The 27749-nt window shown below is 39.4% G+C and overlaps 1 protein-coding gene and 1 non-coding gene across 2 annotated transcripts in view; both read left to right on the forward strand.

Annotated features, from left to right (window-relative positions):
• Kdm4c (lysine demethylase 4C) overlaps nucleotides 1-13349 on the forward strand; it is a 406229-nt gene extending 392880 nt beyond the window's left edge. The window contains exons 19-21 of the mRNA XM_058579703.1: nucleotides 4210-4329; nucleotides 7775-7867; nucleotides 12090-13349. Of these exons, the coding sequence (XP_058435686.1) occupies nucleotides 4210-4329; nucleotides 7775-7867; nucleotides 12090-12266 (390 nt within the window). The 3' untranslated portion in view covers nucleotides 12267-13349. The remainder of the gene's footprint in view (nucleotides 1-4209; nucleotides 4330-7774; nucleotides 7868-12089) is intronic.
• A 12338-nt stretch (nucleotides 13350-25687) lies between these two features.
• Nucleotides 25688-25796, forward strand: LOC124093444 (U6 spliceosomal RNA). The gene has a single exon (XR_006851965.1). It is a non-coding gene; the product is annotated as a U6 spliceosomal RNA (small nuclear RNA).
• The last annotated feature ends 1953 nt before the right edge of the window (nucleotides 25797-27749 follow it).

Below are 27749 nucleotides of genomic sequence, written 5' to 3' on the forward strand. Positions count from 1 at the left end.
TGAACAAGGCTCTGGTAGATTCTAGGTGAATTCACACATCCCTGGAGGCAGCACAACAAGTGGTAAACAGCTGTTCATGTCAGGTGAAGGCAACTGCTTCAGCAGTTTGGACAGCAGCTGAGAAGGTATATCATTGTCAAGATTTTAATGCATATAATTTTCCAGCAAAGGTGTTTATTTGCTCTAATAACACACCAAGAATTGTATTAGGAAAGATCTCTTTAACATTCTATATTCTTTATATAACTGCTCCTAAATTCTAGAATACTTAAAAAAGAATCAATTGACTCCCAGAGAGCTTTGGGAGATACTGGAATCTTTACTCTTTAATGTGTGTCCTCATTGCAGGATCATACTTTGGAAGCTGCACCCTAGTGCCTGGTTCCCAGTGCATAGCTAGGGAGGTGTGAGCCAGCTCTTTGAGAAGGCAGTTCCTTCAAGCTATTACTGTGAAGGGATTTATTTCACTTTTGGACCTTTCTAATTTTTTGAGATCTTCTACTTTTAAAAGATACCTCTCCTTCTCCCCCACCCTCCAATGAAATCTTACCCAGAAACCAAGTTTCTAAATCAAATAAAGTTCTGCTTTGTGATCATGGGCTACAAAGCTATGGGCTCAGTGTGACAGGCCACCAAGAGGGAGCAACGTGCCCTCTGTCTGTCTCTAGAGTGGGCAGATGGGGATTATGGCCTCCTAGTATTGCACACATAGTAGGTGGTCAGAAAGTTGGTATTTATTTAGTGATGGAGACAATTTGGGGGACACCCAGCAGCTTCTGCTTATGAGGAATCAGGGAAACCTTAATATCAAAGCCTTTCAACTTCTTTTCATCATCCTACTTACTCCTAGTTTGATTCCTATTTAAATGCTTTATATCCTACGCAGTAATTGAGTGTTTCTGTCAAACTCAAAATGGGAGACAGCTGATGAACTGGTACTGTTTTTTTCCAGTGGAAGCTGGATATTACAGAAATAGGTTCTTTTGTGTCTTGCTATGAACTGCCTTACATCTTTTGGAAAGTAGTTTGGGAGCATATAATGAATTATACATACTAACTTTGTATATGTCCACTTCCAGCTAAATAACCTGGCAAAGTGTGAGAAGTAGCCATCATGGCTAAGAGCAATGCCTTCTGGTTGGGGGCGGTGAGTTGCAGAACAATTGATCTTGTTAGAGATGGTTAATTATTTTTTACTTATTATGAATACAGAAAAAGAATTCTGAAATCAAGGAAATGGAGAAAGCAAACTGAAATTCTCCCCTAGAGTTTGACATGAAGGTTTATGAATTTGATCTTTGTGGCTTATCGAGAGCAACGACAGATGGAAGCTGTGCTATACAGAGTTATTCGGGGTCAGGCACTTTCAGTGTCAAGTTAAGATTTGTTGGGAGTTAAAGGATTGACAATTAGTAAATAAGATATCAGATTGTATATATACTGTATTTAGTATTTGAAAACCCCTTTTAAAAATGAATTTCTTGTCATTAGTAAAGTTACATACATTTTTAATAAAGTTATTTTTATAATTAATTGCTCAAATATACTTTATACTTGTCTATCTAGTTCACATTTCTATTGCTTTACCTTAGTGACATGATACCTAAATTATGAGACTGGATTTATTTGGCATTATATTTTAAAGTTCAATAAACTTTCTGTTGAGGGTCACATGGATAAAATTAAAGATTTAAGTTTTAAAGAAACGTCCTAACTCTCACTTTAGAGCTTGTTTGTTTTAAGTAAATACATGGGGAGTATAGGCCCCTGTATTTCCTGAGGCCTTGACATCCTTCTTTTGGGATTCAAAAATAAATAACACTTTTCATCCTGTTTGAGGAAGTTACACAAAAAGACGAAGGAGCCAAGATATGGGGATTAAAACTATCACCTTTAATATTAATAAAACAAAATACTGGGGAGTATGTCTCATGTTGTGGGCACATAGGTTTCCTAATCCTGGGCCTTGGAATTAGACTTACCTCATGACAGGTAGTACAGGAAACCGCAGGCTTTTCTGTTTTGAAGGAGCAGAGCAGAGTACATGTTCACTGACTGCAGAGTAGCTCCAAAAGAAGGAGGGGATAAACCAGAGATCACCAAACTGTCTTGGCTTTACAACATCCTTAATATCTCAAGAATATTTTTTACAATGCCTTTAGGTCAAAAGAAATACCAGACAGTTTTGTTAAGTCTGGTCCAACCAATTTAATAGTACTAGTAAGCTGGGAATCTCACAAGTATCACTGTGTTTCCCCTCTATTCCACATGGATAGTGTGAGTTGCTATGGTGCCCCCAGGATACCATGACACCTAGTTTGAGAAATACAGTCAACAATAAAAGTAAGTCATTTCTCATCCTCTTAATAGCAGTTCTGAGGAGCAAAGAAGAGCCTCCTGGAGCATTACCCTAGTGGAGTTCCTTCCGTGTACAAGAAAACTTCAGCAGAGGGAAGATGTGCACTCAGCCTACCCACCCCACATAATTACCAAAGCATCTGGGTTTCATTGCAGAGTAATTCCAGAGCTGATGTGACCGCCTATCCTAGGAGATTGGACACATGCATTCTTTATGTATTTAGAAGCTGTGCCCCCATTGTTCTTAGTACCACATAACTCTTTCAAAAGGAAGTGTGAGATGAGGTGATAAACCCATGTTGGGTATATGTAGAGTATGTTTCTACAGTCTATTCTTTCAATTCTGCACACCCTGAGGTCAAATATTATGAAGGCTGGGAATAGACTTATTTTCATTTTACTAAGTTAAATGCAAACTATCAGTTCTGTAGAGCCTCTGGGCACACCAGTTTGGTTGGTTGGTTTTGCCTGTAGCTCTCAAGGAAAGCATGGTCTGCAGTTAGGAAAATGAATAGCTGGGTCTTTTGTGTATAGTCCTGATCCAACAATAAAATGGCCACTCTTTTGTAAGGCAGAATTTCTATTAATAATAAAATGAAACACATGGTGGGGTTTCTAGTCATAAACAACTAAATATTTCCTCTGTGTGCCTCTCATTTAAACCTCAGATCATGCCCAGGCTGCATTTATAGCTTGATTGGTCAAGTGTATATTTCAATCAGTCAGATTGGCCTCATCAGTAAAATGCCAGTATTTGCAAATCATGAATAGCTAAGTATGCAAAAAATTACAAAGTATTTAATTCCTTTGTGTTAAAAGTTTATTATGTCTTATTCAATACATACAATTTTGGAGGGTGGTGCTGGGGATCAAACCCAGGGTTTCACACATGCTAGTTAAGCACTCTGCCATTGAACTACATCCCCAGTCCTTATACATGCAAATTTGAGAGTTTATAAACTGTGAAAATATTTTACCTCTGTCCCCTCCCCTTAAAAAAGCACTCATCTGGGGAGTTTTCTCTGAATTGCCTTAGGAAGTAGCACCATAAACCTAAAGAACTGAAATGAGAAGTTTTTGGACTCTTGATTACAGTGCCACTATGATTTCCTGTGGGAAGGAGTGGATTGGTTACTTAATGGGAGAAGCCAAAGCTGGCAGAAGCATTCCTTTTTGGAAAGGAGCAGGGTTCTTAAGAGGCATTCTAGGCAGGACTTGACCTTCCTACTTCTGCAGCTGTGCTACAGGTACCCCTCTCGCCTTTCCCCTTCCACCTTGGCAAGTCAAACAGCTCTTAACCTCACCTGGGTGTCTTCAGCTCCTTCTCTCACATGCAATTTCACTTCTCAAAAGATCCTGACACCTCAAGGGAACATCCGTGGAGGCTCAGCTTCCTTGTCAGGAAAATGGGGATAATTAATAATCTGTCTACTTCAGAGAGTGATTATAATGATCAAATGAGATGTGTGCTAAAGCATTTTGTTAACTACAAAATGCTGTATATATGTCAGGTGTTTAAATCATTACTGGTCTATATCTCAGCTAAAGCAGTTTCTATGCATACTTTAGTTACCCCCTGAACAATTCTTTGTCAAATAGCAAATGTAAATGCTGCTGTTTTTTTCCTGCTTGGATTATGGTGGTTCCTTTGCAACTTTATGATGTAGGCTGAATCTTTAAGTACTCCTTTGGCTCATCTTTCTTCCTCTGAACACCCATGCAAGATCATAATCCATAAAACACAGAGGCAGTAACTCCTTTTAATTGCTAGGAGTTCAATCATTTGCTCAGTTCTAAATGGAGTCACTTAGGCACTCTCCTTGAAAAGCCTTGTCTCTGTTTATTCCTCAGAGCCGAGACTGCTTGAAGCTGGGTCCTCCTGCAGAGGGAGAAGTTGTCCAAGTCAAGTGGCCCGATGGCAAACTCTATGGGGCGAAATATCTTGGATCAAATGTTGCCTATATGTACCAGGTGGGTGCTGCCCTATCTGTGACACTGATGGACATGAGGTGTCCGAGGGAGAGAGCATTTGGAGTATGCTATGACTCACTAAGTCATATGAACTTGGGGTACCTCTTTATGAAGGAGACAAAGATTCGATATCTGCTGACCCAGGTTGAAGTTCTGGAGTTTGGTTACAAGGCTGGACACTGGGAAACTCCAACAACATGTGATGAATAGTTTGTTAGGGTTTGGTTCAGCCAAAATGATAAACAACTAAACAGGCTGTTTTCCGTGTCCCTGTTATATGAGGAGAGCCCAGTTGGCTGGTTCATCTCACCTTGAGCCAGGACATTGTTGGCTGTTCATCAGCTAGCTGCCCCTGAAATGATGACTTTTGCTGGAGACCCATAACCCTGTGAGCATATCACCTACACCTAAACCAGTGGTGTATTGGCTCAGATCAGCCCGTTAATGTCCAAAGGAGCTGATGGTGGTTGTGCACATAAAGGAGTGCGTGTTTAGGGAAAAGGGCACCTATCTAGTGGCTCTTCTATTCTCTATTATAAACTCTGCATAGTATTAAAGAATATGCAGTTAAAAAATGAAATTATTTTGTTCCTACCAAAAATAAGGATGAGTTAAGATCAAACAACATGTGTATTTCTGTTGCTTCAAAAAGGGACACATTTATTAGAACCAACACTTTGGAGTATCTTCAGTAACTCTGTGGCAAAAATCAACATTCCAAGTAAAGTGGTAGAGAGAAAATAGGGAGATTGAAGTAAAAGGAGAAAAAGCAAGAAGGTTCAGGCCTGCTAAGTTGAAAAACAGCTTAAGAATGATAAGACTGCTAGGTTCAGAAGAGAAATTGTTCAAAGACTGATAAAGGGGCAAGGGCTTAAATGGAAGATTACTTTTTAAGACACAGCATCAGAAACTGGAGTGTAGTATAATTAAAGGTGTTCAAAGGAATATGAAAAATTTAGGAGAGAATATTTTTCGTGGTCTAGAAAATCCCAAATGGAGTAGTGAGGGCAGGACTTACAACCTGCATCCTGTGTTATGTGTACAGGCTGTTTTTCCATTTGTATGTGTAGACCATCTCTCCCTTTGCATGTAGTACCAGTGACAGTGTTAAGTTGCAGATTCAGGTTATATATGATAAGGTAGGTGCTATAGCTTCTTTGCATCAATTGTTCAGAATTAAACAAAAACTGTAACAAGGGCTGACAATATTGGAGATTCTTGGGAAAGAAGCGTTACTACATCATTCAAAAGAAAAAGAATTACATTTAATTAAACAATAAGTGCAAAAGTGAAACTTCTTCCATGTAGCAAATTACATGAAAAGTATCACATAATGAGGACATGTTGAAATTCAGGCTAATTAGTAATCAGTGTGTTAACTTCAGTTGAATTTATGATGGCCTGTCAACGTAAAACTATGGGTATATTTATAGACTTAATGAAAAAGTTAAGACTAATATTAAAATTGTCTCTCAAGCACAAGTAGTTTAAAATTTCTCATTAAACCAAGTGGCCTTTTGAGATCGTTTTGTGTTCTGTGTCTAATTATTCAGCTTCACCATTGAATAAGCAGAGACATTTATAAAAATAGATATAACTCAAACACCTTGTTCACAGTGCTAAGTATCCTAAGTGTGTACATTTTTTATCCTCACAGTAGTTTTGTGAAGTAGATATTATTGATTGTTTTACAAATGAGAGAAAAAAGATGCCATGAACAAATTTTTAAGTTATTTTTAATAAAAAGAATACAATTTTGATAGTATGTTCAAGAGCTGTGTGTAAAGAGAAGGGTCAGAATTTACACTCAGCTTTCTCCTGCTAGAGTAAAAGACCCTTCCTGATTTTAGTACTGCAAGTCCTGCATTGCGAAACTTTAAAGTCCCAAGCAAACTAAATGGCCGGTCCCCTTAGGCTAGCATTCCATACTCTTTCAGTTTTGTAATTGCCTTTTTCTCTTAGAATTTTCAAATGATCTATAATGAATGAAAGTACGCACTGGTTGTTCTAGTTCTGCTATCAAATAGTATAAATGAGACAACACCTTGGCCTAATTAAATATTAAAGAAACCTTTCTGCTAAGACAAATCCAGGAAGAAAACCCTTCCCACCTTTATTCAGGCTTATGGGAAATGACAACAAGAGTTGTCTTGTGACAGAGACCTAATTCCACCCTATTGTCCAGCTTAGTCAAATGTTAGCAGTTTGTGGGTAATAAGAATTTTAATTAGAAAAGAGAAAAAAGTTTAAGTAAGGATTATATTTAATTTTCTATTTCATTATAGTTGGTTTTTTTCCCAACAGATGTTTTTCTTTATTGACAGCACAGCTGCATTGTTTAACTCAGCATCTGACTATCAGTATCAGCATGTTTTCCTTTCTTTGTTTTGTTTTGTTAGCAGGGATTGAACTCAGGGATGCTTAACCACTGAACCACATCCCCAGTCTTTAATTTTTTTTTTTTTTTTTTTTTAATTTTGAAACAGGGTCTTGCTAACTTGCTTAGGGCCTCAGTAAGTTGCTGAGGCTGTCTTTGAATTTGTTATCATCCTACCTTAGCTTCCTGAGCAACTGGGATTATAGGTATGCACCAGCACACCCAGCTTCATTTTTTAAAAGTGAAGAATTCATACAAAGAAAGAAGTTAAGGATTTCTGAAATATCCTATGTGGTTTAGATTAGAATGTAGCAGATGTTCCTCCCACTTCCATGGGTTTGTTTTCTCCGGGTAGAGCTCATGCTGCAGTAAACCTGAGCCCACATCCCAGGTTTCTGTTTGGCTAGTGTCATGTACCTTTCTCTGTCAAAATCTTTCAGAGTACTGAAAATTATGAAATTATTTGCTGCTGCTTTGTTAACATGAAACAAATTTTTAACATTTTTCTTTTAGATGATGTATTCTCACACATTGATGAGGTTTGCATGCTGTAAAGTCAGAAACTAGGATTTTTCTGACCCATTTGAGTTTGACAAAAGAGAGTTTTGAAAGTTAAAACTGTATAGGAACTTGAGCAGTTGTTTTATCTGGGAAGATTATGATATGAAAATAAATATGTGATCTTACTTTACAAAGAGGAGCAGCTCTCCCTGTTATGTTGCAGAGTCTCTTAAAGACACATAGCAATAACAGGCCCAGGTGGTCTTAATGCTGATTTTTCCACTGACTCATTTTCTGAGAAATTTAATCAGCCCCTACTTTTCTTTTTTTTGCTTTAGGGGATACAATTTTGATAACTCATATTCCATGACATTCGTGTTCAATAATCTTGGTTGTTTTAAAATGATAAGAGAAAGAACTCTTCTTAGTTCCCTAGGTGTTGGCTGTTTCCATGTTTGTTCTGCTTGAGTCTTTTTTTCCCTTTTTCAGATAGTTAATTACAAATCTTAAAAATGATCAGTGCTTGTCTGAATTTAATATATATCAAAATGTCTTATGTTTCATTAGGTTGAGTTTGAAGACGGATCCCAGATAGCAATGAAGAGAGAGGACATCTATACCTTAGATGAAGAATTACCCAAGAGAGTGAAGGCTCGTTATGTAAGTGCTGGCAAATGACACTTGGAGACCCACCAGGGAAGTCCTTATCCCCTCCCTTGCTTCCCAAGCCCAGCGGGAAACATTCTTGGGCTTTTGTATTAATTTTGAAGAAAGCCAATGCAAAAAACTTTTCCCGTATTAAAACCTACCAAATAGAAAGCTTAAATCTGTCTACAAACAGGGAAACTAGTGCACACGGCTTATTTTTCTTTAATGAGGTCAAATGACAGTTCTTCATATTGACATTTACTGATGCACAAAAATAGTCATTGAATAAGTCCTCCATGTGAAATGCCAGGATTGTAGATACCATCAAGGCATTTGCTATCTTGTTAGCAACAGCAACATTAAAAGATAGTATTCAGTAGTAGATTAAAGGAGACTCAGCATAAAAATGTCTGCTCTCCAGTAGCCTTATCATGCATTGATTAAGTTTTGTATCTGAAGTTCACTAATGTTTGTGTTCATTCATAATTAAACGAAGCTCTCACTTTACTAATAGTGGGAATGCTAAAGGAATTTTAAAAAAGAAAACATTAGTTTCAAGCCTACTACAAACCACTAAAAGATAAATAAATATGGATAAATAATCTAAACTGAAATTGTTAAAAAGTATAATTAACCAAAATTTAGGTTTTACATTATTGTGCCATAAAATATTTAATGGACCCTAAAATGAAGTCAAATCCTGCTCATTTAAAATTATATCCATTGCATCTCTGAAGTGATAAATCTTAAACAGGGAAATGTAAATGAATGGTATTTTTCCTGACTGAAGTGAAAAGTATTTTCCTGAGTAAATGACAGTCTTACTTTTCGGTAATGCTTCTGGAATACTTTTTTTGCAACAGTAGTGTTATTGTTGGATATTTTGGAAAAACCCAGGATATTCTTAATATTCACTTGTATATTCAACTCCTTCTCCTGTCAGTTGGAATCCTGACCACAGGGTAACTGCACCAGGTGTGAACTGATTTTCCCTCCAAGTTGTATCCCCCGGAGAAAGGTCCTTCAAAGTGAAATAGTCAGGAAAAGAGTGAAAGCCACTGGACTGCTACCCCCATTCCAATGAGAAATGCAGCATGCAGGGGACCTGTGAACAGATTAACCACCAAATTAATAACTGAAGGAGAGAAAAAACTAAGCCTATTGTAAAGAAACCAGCTAAATCTTAATGTAGTCCTTAAAAACCTAGATACCTTATCATTGTTCTAAGATCTTAAAATCTCTTACTTCGAAAATGTTAGAGACAGCTGCCTTCACTCTCTTCCTGCCTCCTGTGGGCTGTCCTCTGTCCTCCCTGTCTGTCCTTTCTTTCCTTAGCCCCTAGTGATTTAGAGGGTCAGTATTGGAGTAGGTAGCCCTATGGAAGATCCTAAAGCCTTTGGTTTTCTAATCCATGTCTGACTAAGTACTTTGCCTGCCAACTCTTGTAGATTTCATGTACTATTTCTTAATCACATTAGAAGAAAGTTCTTTGCCTTCTACTCTGAGCACAATCTCTTTGTTCCATAGTAGATTTGGCTGTGATACCAGGATGCCTTCTCAGGTGGTTTTATCTGAACACAGATCCTGAATTTTTGAAAGTCCATTTCTCTGAGCAAGCCCAACTTGCTGCTGCTGCTGTTGTTTTTATTTCTCAGATTTTTTTAGTTTAAAAAAAAAATCAGTGAAAAATGTGTGGATCACATACATATACCTGGAAAGCAGACTATTATGCCAAAAAGCTGAGACTAGCAGGAAATACCTTTAGGAGAAGGCTCATGGTCACTCCACCCAGCCTTTGTGGTTATTAGATCAAAGACAGATGTGCCTTTCCTTGAGGTGGGTGAATAACCCTCTGACTCTTAGGTTGTTCGCCCATGCTTGCTATTTTTTTCCAGTTTATAAAACAAATCTAATTGAAAAATTCATTGATGGAAGATATTTTATGGTTAGAGGAATCTTTTTTGCTTTTTAAGGAGATAGCTTAGCAGTCCTCATTGGGGGGCCTTGTGTTTTAATGACTTAGGCTCACTGAGACTCACACTGGCAGGGGGTAAATTTTTCAAAAGAATCAGCAGTCCACCTTGTGATGGTACTGGGTTCTTCTCTACTTACTTCAGAAATGGCCCCATTACCTTTTATTGTCTCGCAGAATAACCATGGCAACGGTGCATAATTAACTAGAGCCCCTGGTAAATTGGCTTTATTATTGTGTTTGAGAGGCTGACTTTTGCTATTTCTGCACAGTGGCAACACTTTCAGAGATATTTTATTTTCTCCTTTGATAACTTTTTAGCACTTATAAAAATGAAAAATTACTCAGAGCAAGTACATTGCTAAGAATGAATGAAACAAAATGTTTTCTCCTAATGGCAGAGGGTATCCAACCAACCTAGAGCCATGTGGTTTTCTTCCTGAGTAAAAGTAGGCAGTGTGGAGGAGCCCGTGGAGGTAGCCTGTTGTCCTGGATGAGCAGCTCCATGAACTGGCAGAGAACATGCAAAGCTCAACAGTTGGGACCAATTTTAGTTTTAAGCCTTCTTTGTACTATTCCCTTTGTCTTTCTCTTCCCTATGGATCATATGTTTCAAGTCTGAAAAGCCAGTCTATTTTGTCACCAACCAAGGAAGATGGTCTTAGTGACCTAGTGAGGTGCACCGTGTGTTGTTGTCATCAGAAGTCATTCACCTCACTGAGAATCAGTTGAGAATGTATTTTAGGTGGCAAAATAATAGGGAATTAGGAAGCAAAAATAGGGCTTTCCTGTAGTCTCTGGACTTTGCCTAAGTGTCATAGAAAAAGCCTGAGCACCTTCCCTCAGCACTTAACAAGCAGTGACTGAGTGCTGGGCACAGTGTTTGGTATTGGGAACATACAAAATTTGGTGCACAGTCCCTAATATACTTTACCTTCAGCAAACCTTTGATGGGAAGAAGCTTACCTGTCCCACCACCCTCATTCTCCTGTGTTGACATGTGGAGGTGACAGGAATCTTGAGCTTCTCTGTGGTAGACATGATAGAGCAAAGGGAAACAGTGTGTCCAAGACAGAAGCTTGAGGCCCTGAGCCAGTGAAGTAGACCAAGGATGTGATCAGTTCTGTCTACCAGAAAATAGGGTGGGATTTACCAGGTTATATAAGTTCAGCCAACCAAGCGTGCATGTCATCTTGAAGCAGTAGGGCTACTGAAAAATCATAAGTTGTGACATAGAGTCATAGCTAGTCATATAATCGGAGAGTATCTAGAGAGCTTCCTTTCAGTCGTTATGTGGGAAATAGATGGAGCTGTACCATTGGTCAGGGTGGTTGGGAGAAGAAGTGGGAAGGCCTGTGCCTTGGGGTCAGGAGGATTTGGGGGTATAGAGGGAGGGATCCTGTATAGGGTGAAGATAAAAGAATGCCTACAGAGGCATCTAGGTTTCTGACTAGTGTAACTGGATAGATGAGAATGGGGGTGCCATTTACAGGAGAAAAAAAAAAAGGACAGCAACAGAAGACGATGATTTTAAGTTTAGTTTAGCACTGGTTAATTTGAAGTGCCTCTGAGATAGACTCTGAGGTACCTGTAGGCAGGTAAACTAGCAGGCCTGGGCATGGGAGATCTTGGAGCCACAACTGTGGGCATGAAGGTCTAAAGAGGAAAAGGCCAGATTCGGAACCTCAGCAGCATCAGAATTGAGCAGATATTTAAGAAAGGGAACCCCTGGGACATCAGAAATGAGTAACCAGAGGAGGAGGAGGGTAGTGACAAGAGCTCATAAAAGGGCAGAAAGGAAAGATTGAAGCAGTAGTTAGGTGACAAAATAGTCAAGAATTTGTATCTGGGATTTTAACAAGAATTCTTTTGGGAAATGATGGGGGCAGAGACCCAGAGATAAATAGGAATAAGAATGAATGAGAGATTGCTGTTGACAGATTTGCCAGAGACCTGATTGGGCAGGAGCCAGATGACAGATGGAGAGTGAGGGAGACTCAGAACAAGAAGAGTTTAATATTGGTTTTATTTGTGGACAGTCCCTGGGAGTGGAGATGGGGGGATATGCTGGAGGTCCTGGAGAAAGTGAGGCTAACAGAGTCATTGCTCTGACTTGGGTGGGGAGAGATGGGAATGCAGACTTGTGGTTGTCTTCTGCTCTTCCCTAGACCCCCTCCATGCCCACACGGTTTCAGATTTTTATCCAGTCCTGTGCTGGTTGAATGCTTTACCCTTCTGCAGAGTAACACTGGCTGCTTTTAGTCCACAGCGTCTGATATGCGATTTGAAGACACCTTTTATGGAACAGACATAATCCAGGGGGAAAGGAAGCGACAAAGAGTGCTGAGCTCCCGGTTTAAGAACGAATATGTGGATGATCCTGTGTATCGCACTTTTTTGAAGAGCTCTTTCCAGAAGAAGTGTCAGAAGAGACAGTAGTCAGTATACACTGCTGCAGGCAACAGAGCTGCTTGGACCAGAAGAGAAAAGATGAAGGGACCACCTAGGGGCAGTGCCATGTGTTTTGCTAGGGGAGGTGACTGGCTATGTCTCTGACAGTGGTAAAACAGGCTTCCAGCATTTGCTCACCAAGCATACAGAATACACATATTAGTTGAATTCAGCAATCAGAAGTCATCCCCTGGTCTTGCTTTCACTTGTGAGCAATTATTTTCTATGATCCCAAAGAATGTTTTCTAAGTGAAAGGAAATAATAGTGAATGATCTGCTAGATAAAGCCACTGCCAGAGAGGAGGCAGGTCCCCAAATGTGTCCCAGACCCTTCATCAGGAAACACATGGAGGCATCTGTCCCCCAACTCCAGTAGGTGGGAGCTGCATGCCCCAGGTGGGAGGGTGATAATTTATATATTTTCCACAGTCAGGGAAGGACTCTCACTTATTTGTTTTAAATGGCAGTTTTTATAAAACATTTTTAAAACACAAATGGCATGTATGGTAATGAGATTTACCCGTGTGCTATCTGTATTCCCTTGTACAGAACTTTTACATTTTTTTATATTCCTATTACTTTTGATTGTGTCTGATGAGAACTGAGTTGGCCTTTGTGAAATGAAATATTTGGCTCTTGAGGAAGAATTCTTATGAATTCTGTGGGAATTTTATATATTTAAAGAGGGAGATCTGGGGCTGTTATTTTTAAACACTTTTTTTCATAATACCTATTCTGAGTAGATATTTATAAAGTATATGTTTCTTTCATTATGTGTTTATAAAATTAGAGTTTAAATAAATATGCTTTGATGCAGAGTTTTGAACTAATGTAACATGATTTTTCCTTTTTAAACAGCCTGAAAATGTACTCGTGTTTAAAAATAAAGATTTCCATTTTCTCCTATCCGGTCCATCTTCTGACTTGTTTGTGTTTAAACCAATAGAAAAACTAGTTTTCTTGGGGACCTGGCTATCAAGATGTACCAGGTTTTCGTAGCGCTCTTTCTGTCACTGACTTTTCACATAGCTGTGGGCACATTTGAGTCACTGGAAAGTGAGGCTCACCTCCCTATACAAGAGCAGTTGAGGGTTTTTTTCCTCCTCCTCTGGGGCTTTAGATGGTCTGAGACCCTTGAGTTGGAAGTGCTTTTCAAGCTAGGTTTCCTGGTTCCAGTTACCCTTAGAAGGGACTATGGAGACCCTCCAGTCCTTCACCTCATTATACAAAATGAGAAGTGGAGAACAGTCAGGAAAAGGGATGGCTTGAGGGCAAGAGTCCTTGGAGTCTGTTTCATTCACTTATGCTGTGTAAGAAACATATGCAGGTTCCTAACAGCCTGCAGTTAGAAGCCTTTACTGTGCTCACAAGTCTTCAAGATGGGAGAGCTAGTTTAGGCCTAGCTGGCAGCTGTGCTGAGTTTGGCTTGGGTAGCTCACACATGTGCTCTGGGTGCCTCTTATTAGCCTAGTGGACCCAATGGGCTAGCCCAGTATGTTCTTCTCATATCAATGGTAGAGGTGAGAGAGCAAGCAGACCCAGCCAAGTAAGCAGCCCAGTTCATTGTGGGGTGTTGGTTAACATGGGTGAAAGCCCCAAGCCAGGGGTTAGCAATGCATCTCCACGTTACATGGCAAAAGGGTATCCCTTTACTGGGTAAAGTGCCAAACCAATGACAGAGCCACATTTTCCTCAGTCCATGCCTGGTGGAGTGCTCATTTTTCATAGTGCCTCAGGCTGACTTCAGAGCTGGTGTAGAGCCCACTCGCCTTATTTTCCTAGGGTCTGAACACCCCACATTCTCTAGTAGTTGAGTCATATATTTTATCAAGTCATCAAGCTTGAATTTTCTATCTCTGGGTTTTAAATGGAGCTGAGCTCTTTCCACGATAGACCGTGAAAGTAGGCCTGTCTAAGGCATTAAGAGGAATTAATCTAAATAGGATCATTCATTCTGTACAAGTTTGCCTGTCAGCAAGATTTCTGATTGGCTGCCACAGGGAGAAAATGTGCAGAGCCCTATGTGAACTTAAATACAGCTGTTCTTTGTGGTCTCTCTTATCTAACATTCCTATAGCCAAGTACAGCTCTATATGGCCTTAGCCAAATAGACATGGCCACAAATACGCTCTGACCATTGAGAAAGGCACCTTTGTTTCACTATATTCTGCGTAAAGTGGTTATTAGCACTATGACTAAATAGACCATTACAATTTTTTCACTTTAATGTATGACACCTCAATTGTAATTTTAATTTCAAGTGTTACACTAACTACATTTTTAGTGTGTATGATCAGTTAAAGTTCTTCCAGTATTTTTTTTTAATTTTTTAGCTTTGACAATTCTAATGTAATACTAATTGCAAGCCCTTTCTCTGGAGGTTAAGGGATTAGTAAAAGCTGGTTGACATATTTCACAATACTTTAATCCTTTTATTATGTTTGAAATAAGGAAAATATGATCCTTGGCAGTTTACTTTTATTAAGTGACTTTTTTTTTAGTTCAACAAGAGAAAAATTGAAAAGAAACATCCATTGAAGTATCACATGGCTTCTCAGAATATATTATAAATTGCTACTGGAATATAGTAAATGAAAATATGAAGACTCAGGATCCTATGTAGGAGTGAATGGCTCTGCCCCTTCTCCCTGTACCCATCTAATGCGAAACAAAGCCATTTATACATTTGTCACTGTAATGCCCTGGAGGTCTTGTGAATAATCAGTAGAGGAGTAGTATCTGCTGGGAGATAACATTGTGCCTTACTTTTGCCTTTAAGTAAAAGGGATCTGAAATGAAACAATCATTTCAGATATAAATCAGCCCTGTTAAACTTGAAGCTAACCAGAGATCCTGAGGCTTTCTCATTACATGAAGTAATGGGTTACTTGCAAAATTCAATGGACTACAAAGTCTTTGAGCATTCAGACATGCAGTCATCCAAAATGTTACACATCCTCTCACCCAGCAGGCTATAGGGACATAATAGCATTGACCAGTGGGGAAAATGATTTCTGGCCTCTGAGGAGGTCTGAACTTGCTAGCAAGCGGGCTCATGACTTAGAAATCCTGTGCTTTGTCTTCAGAAGGTACAGGTCCTCATGAGGAAATGGAACTTTATCAAAACCAGCTGATATTAATGATATATAGAACATCTGTTGTGTATACTTAGCCTCGTAGGCTGCTTAGTGGTGTTTATCATATTTAATCTCCCCAATAAATCAGCAAAGTATGATTGCCCTCTTTTATGGAGTGAAACTAAGACTTTAAAGAGGTTATGTAACGTGAATCACTCATCCTTCTCAACACATGAAGAAAAGAAAAAAAGAATCCTCAATCTGACCCAAATAAAAGACATTGGATAGATGTGTGTAAAGCTCAGATGAAAGCATCTGTTATAGATGTGGGAGACATTGTCACTACTGAGAGACAAGGTTAGTCTTCAGAGCCTTATGGTGCCCTTCTCATCTGATTGTGCACTACCTGGAGGCCACTCTGCAAACTTGCATGCTGTTCTACTCTTTAGTTCATTTCTCCAACCTTTGATGAATTTTAATATAGGTCACCTGCTTGTGTGGAGTTCCTCTGCAGGTTTACAGAGTCACTTCCTCTAGCTCCTCCCTCTCCAAGATCATTCTCCCATTCTTTAGTTGATAGATGGAGTGAGTCCTCCCTGCCTTCTGCTGGGAAATCCCATTCAGACTCCATTGATACCATTCTGGCAGGGAGAGAAATGCTACTTAGAACCTCCAGTAGCCATTACATTAAGAAGAGGAGGTTAAAAGTCCACGTTTCCCACTTGGTCTCCAGCAACACAGTGAGAGGAAAGCATTGTTCTGGGTCAGGTCACTTGTTGCCCCCAGGATATTTAATTAAACTTAAGGAGAAATAGTCCACCTTGTGTTAGATTTTTGCTTCTGTGACCAGAATATCTTATAAGAATGACTTAGAGGAAGAAAGATTTATTTAGGCTTATGGTTTCAGAAGGTTCAGTCCATGGTCAGCTGTTTTCAATGCAGAAATACCATGGTGGAGGAAAGCTGTTCAGCTCATGGCAACTGGAAAGCAGAGAGAAAGAAGAGAGGCCAGAGAGTAGATAAATTCTTCCAGGGCATAGCCCCAGTGTCCTACTTACTCCAACTAGGACCCACCTCCCAGTAGTCCATTCAGAATCCTCATGACCCAATCATTGCCTAAGAGCCCCCCACCCTGAACCTAGGTGCACTGGGAACCAAGCTTTCAATACAAGCTTTGGAGAGATATTCCAAAAGTAAACTGTAACATATCTCATTCAGAACATAAGTCCTCACTTCTTTTTGGTGGGAAAAAATAACTAAGTGCAAAGGACATGGGTCTAATTGAAAGTCAGAGATGGAAGATGTAAAGTGAATAATTGATGGAGGAATCCAGATGAGAGGAAAGGGCATGAAGAGCAGAAGTGGAGAATGTTGAGGTGATTGATGGATATGACAGTTACCCTGCTATGATCAGTGTGCATTGTATATATGTATTGAAATATCACACTGTACCCCACAAATGTATAATTATTATGTGGCAGTTAAAGATTTTTTTAAAGAGCAGAAGTGAAGTGGTTGGTCTTACACAGGAAAAAGGAGATTTTTTTTGTCCATAAATACTTAACTCCTCATTTAAAGAGCAGCAAAGGCAGATTATTTAGAATTGTTTCAGGAAAGGGTTGCCAGGTGGGTTTGGAGTAAGGAATAGATTGTAAAAAAAAAAAAAAATTGAAAATGCTAGAGAATAGTTTCTGTCAACCCATTTTTGTGGGTTTAAAACTAAAGGTAGTTGATGTCAAAGAGACTGGGAGAATATAAAAGGATCTCTAGAAAGCAGATGGCTGTGGAAGACTAAGTAATGGCTGTTATGGTTTGGATGTGAGGTGTTCCCCAAAAGCTCAAGGCTAAGATAATGCAAGAAGATTTAGAGGTTAAATGATTGGGTTGAGAGCCTTAACCCAATCAATGAATTAATCCCCTGAAACTGAAGTGGGTAGAGTGTGGTTAGGAGAGGTGGGTCATTAAGGTGTGCCTTTGGGGTATATATTTTGTATCTGGCAGGTGGAGTCTCTCTGCTTCCTGATCATCCTGTGAACTGCTTCCCTCTGCCACACTCTTCTGTCATGATATTCAGCTTCACCTTGAACCCCAAGGAATGGAGCCGCCATCTATGGATTGAGACCTCTGAAATAGTGAGTCCCTAAAAAAACAAATGCCAAATGTCTTCTTTGATATAAGGAGAGTAACTAAGAACAGAGTAGGGTCGAAGAGCATGAGAAGAAGATTAACATTAAACAGGGATGAGAGGTGGGAGGGAAAGGGAGAGAGAAGGGAAATTGCATGGAAATGGAAGGAGACCCTCAGGGTTATACAAAAGTACATACAAGAGGAAGTGAGGGGAAAGGGGAAAATAATACAAGGGGGACAAATGAATGTCAGTAGAGGGGGCAGAGAGAGAAAAGGGGAGGGGAGGGGAGGGGAGGGGAGGGGAGGGGGGATAGTAGAGGATAGGAAAGGCAGCAGAACACAACAGACACTAGTATGGCAATATGTAAATCAATGGATGTGTAACTGATGTAATTCTGCAATCGGTATATGGGGTAAAAATGGGAGCTCATAACCCACTTGAATCAAAGTGTGAACTATGGTATATCAAGAACTATGTAATGTTTTGAACAGCCAACAATAAAAAATTAAAAAATAAAAATAAATAAATAAATATTTCTTCCCCTAAAAATTGTTCTTGTCAGGTCTTTTAGTCACAGGAGCAAAAAAACTTACTAAAACATTGGCTTCCAAAGATGTTCATAGCCTGTTCCCCAGGACTAGTAAATATGTCACCTTACATGCCAAAGGAGACTGTAGATGCTGCTACATTAAAAATCTTGAGATAGATGATGAGGTTATTCTGGATCATTTGAGTGGGCTTGATATAATCACAAGGGGCCTCCTGAGTGGGTGGCAGGAGGGCCAGAGACAGAAGGCTACTGAAGGAAGCAATCTGCTTTGAAGATGGAGAAGGGGCCAGAGCCAAGGAAAGCAGGTGGCTTCTGAAAGCTGGAGAGGCAAGAAAATGGATTCTCCTCTAAAGGTCTGTAAGGAACCGGCCCTGCGACACCTTCACTTTAGCCAGTGAAATGGATTTTAGAACTCTGGCTTCTAGATCTGTAAAAGACTACATGTGTGTCATTTTAAGCTACCAAATCTGCACTAATTCATTCCTTATAGCATCAGTAGAAAACTAAGATGATTGCTGAGCAGATATAACAGGAGAAAGGTGGAAAGGCTTTCAAGATCAGGAGCAGTGATCTGAGAGAGGAGTTTAGGCTTAAGATTGTACACTTAAAATTTGAAGGGTGATAAGTTTCAAAGTGTGGTCATGGGAATGGAGAGAAACTAAAAGTCATTTCACTGAATTTGTTTCTTTTTAACTATTTAGTTTTTTATTGATAATCCATAGAATATAAAAAATCTACCCTTTAAAATGTGAAACCCAGTATTTTTCATTATATTTGCAGTGTCATGCATAGATCATCTGTATCTAACTCCACAATTAACTACTTAGTTTTCATTCTTTCTCCATATATTATAGCTTTTAAAAATATTTAAAATGTTTCTGCTACAGATCCTAGATACTAGGAGGCATAAAGAGAATATTTTCATAAGAATATATTCTTAAATATGAAAAACTCTTCTGAATATATTATTTAATCTACTCATCTATTTGAGAAGAATACATAGATGGCAAAAGACAGACTTGGCTTCTATTGATTCAGCCAGGTTTGTGATTGTGGTGGCTGTGGTGGATTATATTATTATATTATTATAATTTCAGTGGATTATAGATTGATTACCAAGGCAGAAGGCACATCTTGACCACAGAGCTGCCCTTGACAGTCAAACGTGGTAGACTGGGGGAGCCTGGTCCTTGGCTTCCCCCAGGAACATTGGAGCTCAGCCCACTTGCAGCAGCTGTTTGAATAAAGTCAGCAATGGGCCTCTTGTACAAGGTGACCCTTTTAGAGTACAAGGTGAGCCCAGAGGTCAAAGTTGAACTAATGCGGTAACCCATAATATTTCAAATCAGAAATCCCTTCCCTTTCCCTCTAGAGTGGGTCTTCTTTTGCTCTCAGATTTTTCATAACTCTTAGCTCATTTAGAAGCAAAAACTCACCTACCTGAAATTTCATGAAGCGGTTTATATTCTTTATTCATTTAGTATGAATATTCAAACATTACTACAAAATATTCATGTGAGGTGTTAAGCAATATATAATATTAGGTAAGAAATTAACTTTCTGAAATCCTAAAAATTTTGAATTCAAACAAAACAAATCTAGCCCCAGGAGTTTTGGATAAGGGATTATGGACTTGCATTCTTATTTTACACCCACTATTCATCCCTGCTCCATAGGACCTTATTCATCTCCTTGTTCTCTATCATTCTCTACATATATTATGCTCTCAATAAGCTTGACTGAGTGCCAGCCACTTGTTTGTTTGAATGGCACTCAACAAGCCTTATGCTCTCATTGGGTGCAATGGTTAAATTTAGGCATCAACTTGACTGGATTAGGGGTCACCCAGATAGCTGATAATATATTATTTATGGATAGGTCTGTGAGGGTATTTCTGGAAGAGATAAGAGACTGGCTTTCTTTTTTAAATTACCAGGGATTGAACCCAGAGCCACTCACATGCTAGGCAAGCACTCTGCCACTGAGCTCCTCCCCTAGCCAGAGATTGGCATTTGGATCAGTGTAATGAAGAAGGAAGATTTGCTCTCTCCCAATGTAGGCAGGCATCATTCAATCAGCTGAGGATCCAAACAGACAAAAAGATAATGTGTCTCTCTGGACACTCATCTTCTCCTTGGATATAAGAACTCTAGGTTCTCTGACTCTTGGATTTCAGGACTTACACTAGTAGCCCTCCACGTTGTTAGGCCTTCAAACTTGAATTGAGTCATTCTCTAATTTTCCTGGTTCTCCAGCTTGCAAATGGTATATAGTGGGACTTCTCAGCCTCAAATTATGTGAACCAATTTCCCTGGTAAACCAGCCAACCAACTTCCTTCCCTCTATCCCTCCCTCCCTTCCTTCCCTCCTTCCTTTCCAACCATGTTGCTGGTTCTTCTCTGGAGAACTTTAATTCACATACTGGGTTAGCGACATTGGTCTTAGCTTTGAGCACTAAATTGACTTCACAAGACTTGAGTATCAGTATTGTTGATCAGGGGCAGGGACTGTGCCAATTGAGGCTAACTGTGAACACAGCAGGACCTTGAGGAGGGAAATAACAGCATCGTGCCATTCTGGTAGCTGCTCACAGAAAGTACCAAGTGTTGCCAGAGGCTGAGGTTTACCTGCAAGGCAGACTCACACTCCCTAGATAGCTTGCTCCCTGATTCCTCAACCCAAGGGTGCAAGTGTGTTCTTTCTCAACACTACAAACAAGCAGGGGATTGGGCCCCCTAGGCAGGAAGAAGCAGTGTTCATTTGCCCTGAAACAGAGTTTTGGAGGCTAGGAGAGGGATTGTCTGAGACCTGAAAGAATGGAAAGTGAAATGTCTATTCAGTTCAGTCTATAGAATGGCTGGCATTGAGGCTTTGAGTCTACCCCGTGTGGACTCTCAGTTTGTGACTTTACTGTGATATGATCATGAAATTATTTATTTCACATACTCCCCTCCAAAATCAAAGCCATAATGAGAAAAAGGGCTTCATAATCATGTCTGGGTATTTTGGTAACAAAGAAAATGGCTGTTGACACTGATAATAAAAAACTGCTGTTCATAAATTTGAACTCTTTGTTGCCATTTATAAAAGAAGCTGCGTATTGTGAGCTCATTAGTAGCTGAACTTTATTTTGTCAAAGGAAATGGAGTCAAGAGAGATTATGTTTCATCTTTAATATGGCTGTTCAACAACAATGCCATTATGCTGAGTTTCAGATGAATTTAATTGAACCTTAATGAACAAAATTAGTTGTTTTGTGCAATTAGAATCCTATTTAAATGGGTTAGAAAATGAATAGGATGGTGAATGTGGTTGCCTTGATTTTCCTCAAGACTGACTCCCTCGGCCTCTTCCTGCCCTAGCTTTTCTTTCTCCACTGCATAAATGACTAATATTTTTTAAAATTTAAGAAGTTTTTTCTTGGCTTGCCAGTTTTATTCCTTCAGGCTACAAAAAACATATGGGACCTCCAAGGAAGTGAGGAGCAAATAGAACTGATCAATGGGAACAGTTAGAACTAAGGGAGAGGTGCTCTTCTGGTCCCTTGAACCCAGCCTCTTGCACACCTGAGATGAGAAAGTAGCTACTGAACAGCAGCTAACAAAAAATAAGGAAGGCTTCAGAGGCAGCTCTGGGTGCAGATCTTCTCTTTATCATTTAATACTTTGTGACTTGGAATTTATCTCTTGACTTTGAACCTCAGTGTCTCCATTCGTTAGTGGGAATAATAATATATTTTCTTTCTTTCTCTTTCTCCCTTTTTCCCCACCGTGGTAGGGATCAAACCAAGAACCTTGGGCATGCTAGGTAAGCACTTTACCACTGAGTTCCACCCCAGCCCCATATCTATTTCTTAACAATAGTGACATACATTCAGTGAAAGAATGTCTATGAAGTATTAGGCACATTGCCCAAGTCCAAAAGTGGGAGCTGCTGCTGTTGTTATTACTGTTCTTCGTCATCATTATCATGGTCACCTTTAGTCTTGCAAGTCCACCTAAATTAGGCTGGAGTTTCTAGTCAACAATAAACTTTCCCAAGTATTGTCCTAAATGCTCAACTAGAGGAAAGGGAAGAGGTGAGAGGTGCAATTTGCTTCAGTGGCTGGGAGGTTGGCATTCTCCTTGAAGGGGAGAAACAGGAACTGGTAAAGCTGGATGAGGCAGATAGGCATGGTCCCATGACATTTCTGCAGAGGACTCCCTTCTGACCCTCCAAAAAATTGTCAGTTCTTTCCTCTGCGCAGTGAGGGAATCCGGTGATCCCTGTGGACCTTTTCAGCTCTGAGGCCTTTGTGATTCTGACAATTGCTGACTCTCCTGCCTAATGGACCACATTCCAGTGAGCCAGACAGCCTTTGCCAAGAAATCCTTCAGATTTGTAGCAGAACTGGTAGAAGCTTCCTACTGAGTGTTCCTACCAGCACCAGGGTGGACTCAGTGCTCTGGAATGTAGCTTCTGGATATTCAGCTGAGGTGAGAATGAGGTCCAATGAGATTTGGCTAAGCTTTAATAAACACAGCCTCCCTTCTGTAGCACAGAATCAACAAAGGTGATTTTGGAAAATCAAAGATGATTCTTTGGAAAAGCAAAGAAAAGAATTATTCATGTTCCCCTTGGTCATGCCAGCCTGAAGGTTTAAATGAGTTCTTAGTGAAAAAAACAAACAATATTTTTCCTGTTTTAACTATAAAATGCTATTATAATATGTCAAGTCTCCTATCAAATGCTCAGTAATTATTTCTGAGAGTCTCTAAGGGGCATCTCTGATGTGCTCATAAATAAATCTTCTTTGTTTTTACCAGGTGACCACCATTTTGTTCTGACTTTTTTGCCAACATAACTTCAGGAGTGATAGCAGCTATCACTGCCCTCGGGACTGGGGAGCAGCTGGAGTTTCTTCTGTGACTTGTTGATAATACTGAGGCCACCCAACCCCAAGAAACCAGAGTGGATGTTGCCACTATTGTGATGTTTAAGATGCAATGATGTGCTCTGGGCCTCTGCTGGATGAAGTTGGGGATTGTAGGGCCAGGACTGCCACTACTGTTCTTGTTAGAACTAGTGTAAACTGAGTATGATGCTCACAATATTACCCTGTACCAGCTCTGCACTTCTCTGAGGCTGAAAAATTATCATCCCACTTTTGTTGTTCTATCTATAGTGGTGCTTAATCCAAAGTAGCAGAATTTCATTTCTTAACCTCTCAAGGAGACTCTTCCGCATGCTGCCTTTTGGGTTTTTGTTTCTTGTAGTCCTTGTTTTCATGAAGGTTTGGGGATCCAGAGGGCTGAACATTGAAGGCTTTTACAGATATGAAGGATAAAAATTTACTCAAGTTATTTGAGTAAAGGTAATTTCTTTGTGGTGTAAAGAGGGTGGAAAACTCAGCCACATAACTGGATCTCATGGGGCTCTAGGAAGCATCTTGGCTTCATGGAAATAATATAGCTGACAACAGGAAGATTCTTTGCATGACCTGTTTATCCTGTTGGGCCCTTGCCCTCAGCTCACTGACCTTCAACATTTTCTATCACCTGCAACTACCTTTCCTTGTAAGGTCTCTATTGCTGCCTTCACTTTTTGATTTTTTTCAGCTTCTGCTTTCAAACACTCCAGAGACTTATTTCCAAATTTCCAACCCAAAAGTCGTCAGTAGAAAGTGAGTCTGGGTTTTTCTTTTTGTTTATTGACCTATGCCTAATATTTAAAAGAGTTACAGTACCACTTAGTTAATTAATTTATGAGTACTTTTGGGGGCAAGTTACTTAGTTTTCTTTACCTTCAAAATGGAGGTAATAATAGCAACTAAATTATAAGATTCTTGTAAGAATTAAGTGGATTAATATTTGTAGTGCATGTGGAGTAGAGTCTGCCATAGAAGCATGTCTTTTGTTGACGTTGTTGTTTTCTTTCTTTCTTTTTTTTCCCCAGGACTGGAGATTGAACCCAGGACCTTACGCACGCTAAGCGAGCACTCTACCTTTGAACCACATCCCCAACACTGAAGCATATCTTAAATAAGACTGTTTAAAAATGTCTGTTCATACTTGATGTTTAGTAAATAAGTTCAGAATAAATCAATTTATTGAGGAATCAGATTGGCTTACTTAATGGCCTTTTCTCTATTTGAGAACTCTTATTATAGGTGTCTTCACCTTCTCCTTTGGGTCAGTTTCCCACTGAAGGCCACTGGGGTCTTGTGACCAGCAAAATGACTCATGTATAAGGAACCTCTTGAAAGACAACACACTATATTCAAAACTATCCCTTTCTTCCAACAACTGTTTAAAACGCATGTACCTTTTATATTGTGGGCCTAAATGAATATGTAACAACAAATTTCACCATTATATACAACTATCAGTTAACAAAATACGGGGAGAAATGCATGTACTGATACCTGCCTTAGGAAGATTCTTTCCCAGAGGGTTCTTGGTCTCCTTTGTTCAGATACCCATGGAAGTCTCTCCCATTGATTCTCCAAATAGGCTCAGTCTTCTCTAACTCTCAGTGGCAAATAAAAAGCTGAGACTCTTTGTTATGCAGCTCTCTTCTTTTTCTCCCTGTCATTCTTTGACCTTCTTCCTGAAGCTCAGGGACCTCAGATTGCAGAAAAGAGGCCTCCTCCACTGAGTACTACTGTGCATTCACAGGCACACGGCTGCATTTGGATGCCAAGCTGCTCCTCCTCTGACCTAAAGGTATCTGGATTTTTTATTTCCAAGCTAGAAGGCCACCTGAGAGCTGGGGAGAACATTTCCAGGGCCACCAATCAGAAATTGAGCAGAACTCTTTAATATTCTTTCCTTCTGGCTCCTAAGAGAGCTAAGTTCCACCAGAGGTCCTAAGTTATCAGACAGGAAGTTTTTCAATTTAATTTTTTTAGGAAGTTGAGTCTCTGAGGTCCCTCAAGTTAAAATGGAGCAGTGGAGGGAGCTGGCAAGAGACTCTTCATTGTGTTAGTGGGCAGGGCCAGGTAAATGGGGGCAGAAGTGAAGTCTGAGGAGGGTCATGGAGGAGCACAGGAGATAAAGCCATTGGCTTCAACTGTGGCAAGATCAGATGGCTGCTGTCTGGATGGCTATTTTCGATAACTTTCATTTGATTATCCATGTTGTACAGCCTAGAAGGACCTCACCAGCCCACTTACAGGCCTTTTAGGGCTGTGGTTCTCAATCAAGCTACATAGCAGTTATTGACTTTAGGAGTTATTTTAAAAATAAAAACTCTTTGGTCTTCACTCCAGACCTTATAAATTAGACTCTCTTAGAGCTGGGGACCTAGGAATTAATGATGTTTTAATCTTCCACAGGTCTGAATGCTATCTTGGGTAATCTGGACACTATAGGGAAATGAATCCAATTCCTTTGGGCTAAATGCCATTCTGAGTTACAAAGACAAAAACATTGCCACACGCAGAAGGCATGAGTCAAAGAAAAAGCATCAACTTTCACATTCAAAGACCTGAGTTTGAGTCTCATCTCTGCCACTGAGTCAGATTATTCTGAATAAATCATTCAACCTCTTTGAGCCTCATTTTCTTTATCTGTAAAATGGGATAGGGACATTTACCCTTTCTAGTTTATAGAGTCAATTCAAGTACCAAAGAGAACAAATACATCGAAGTGCTTTTTTTTTAAATTGAAAAACACTGCTCACTTTGGCAGCAAATATACTAAAAATTGGGAATGATACAGAGAAGATTAGCATGGCTTCTGCACAAGGATGACATGTAAATTCATGAAGCATTCCATATTTTTTTAAAAGCTTCTTCACAGCAAAGGAAACAATCAAGAGCATGAAAAGAGAGCCTGCAGAATAGCAGAAAATCTTTGCTACCTCCTCCTTGGGTAGGGCATTATTATCCAGGATATACAAAGAACTCAAAAAACTTAACACCAATAAATAAATAACCCAACTAATAAGTGGGCAAAGGAACTAAACAGACACTTCTCAAAAGAAGAAATATGAACAGTCAACAAATACATGAAAAAATGTTCAACATCTCTAGCAATTAAAGAAATTCAAATTAAAACTACCCTGAGGTTTCATCTCACTCCAGTTACTATGGCAGTTATCAGGAATACAAGTAACAATAATATGTTGGTGAGGATGTGGGGAAAAGGTTACACTCCATTGTGGGTGGGACTGTAAATTGGTACAACCACTATGGAAAACAGTATGGAGATTCCACAAAAAAACTAGAAATGGAAGTACCATTTGACCCAGTAATCCCACTCCTCAGTATAAAATTGGCGTACTACAGTGATGCAGCCACATCAATGTTTAAAGCATAATTCATAATAGCTAAGTTATGCAGCCATCCTAGGTGCCCTTCAACAGATGAATGGATAAAGAAAAGGTGGTGTATATAGACAATGCAGTATTACTCAACCATGAAGAAGAATGACTTTATGACATTTGCTGGTAAATGGATGGATCTGGAGACTGTCCTGCTAAGGTGAAATAAGCCAATCCCAAAAAAACCAAAGAGCGAATGTTTTCTCTGATATGTGGAAGCTAACCTACAATAATGGGTGGGGTGGGGGGAAGAACAGAAGTTCAGTGGAGTATACAAAAGGGAATGAAGAGAAGGGAATTGGAATGGGAAAAAAAAAAGATAGTGGGATGAATCTGGCATAACTGTCCTATGTACATATATGAACACATCACTAGTGAATCTCACCATCATGTACATTTACAAAAAATTAATTAAAAAATAAAAACTATGGGTAAATGGCATGAAGATCAACAGAGGGAAGAGAGTAGGGAGGGGTTCATTCAAAGAATCAACTATTACAATGGTATGAAACCTCCCAGGAGCACTAATAGAATCTAGAAGGCACAGGAGTAAATGGAAAAACAATTTCTAACCTTGAATTCTACATCCACTAAATTATGAATTTTGTTAGAGACAGGAAGATATTTTCCAGATACATAAAAAAACAAGCAATTTACTTCACACGTGCTCTTTCTCAGAAAATTGCTGGAGAAAATGCTCAATGGAAATAAAGTTTCAAGGCTAAAAAAGGGAAGGGAAAGGAGAGGTACTAGAAACCAAATTAGAACAAGTTATATTCCATGCTTTTATAATTGTGTCAAAATAGATTCTACTGTCATGTACAACTATAAGGAACAATTTTAAAAGAATTAAAAAATAGCAATCAAAGATATGACACACAGAGCTCTATAGAGACGGTTACAATTTATTTATTTATTTTTAAAATTTTATTTTATTTATTTATTTTTTATTTTTTTATTGTTGGTTGTTCAAAACATTACATAGTTCTTGATATATCATATTTCACACTTTGATTCAATATGTAAATCAATGGATGTGTAACTGATGTGATTCTGCAATTTGTATACGGGGTAAAAATGGGAGTTCATAACCCACTTGAGACGGTTACAATTTAGATATTTGGTGTCGCCCAAAAGCTCATGTGTGAGACAATAGAAGGTTTAGAGGTGAAATGATCGGGTTAGGAGAGCCTTAACACAATCAGTGAATTAATCCCCTGGTAGGGATTGATTGAGTAACTCTAGGCAGGGAGGGTGTGGCTGGAGGAGGTAGGTCCCTGGGGGCATGCCTTTGGGGTATATATTCTGTGCTTCTTGAGCAGAGGTCTTCCTCTGCTTTTTGATGGCCATTCTCGAACTGCTTTCCTCCATGATGCTCTGCCATGATGTTCTGCTTTATCTAGGGCCCAGAG

This window comes from Marmota monax, unplaced genomic scaffold, assembly GCF_021218885.2.
Source record: "Marmota monax isolate L192 unplaced genomic scaffold, Marmota_monax_Labrador192_F-V1.1 WCK01_AAM20220418_F8-fsc00124, whole genome shotgun sequence".
NCBI classification, from domain to species: domain Eukaryota; kingdom Metazoa; phylum Chordata; class Mammalia; order Rodentia; family Sciuridae; genus Marmota; species Marmota monax.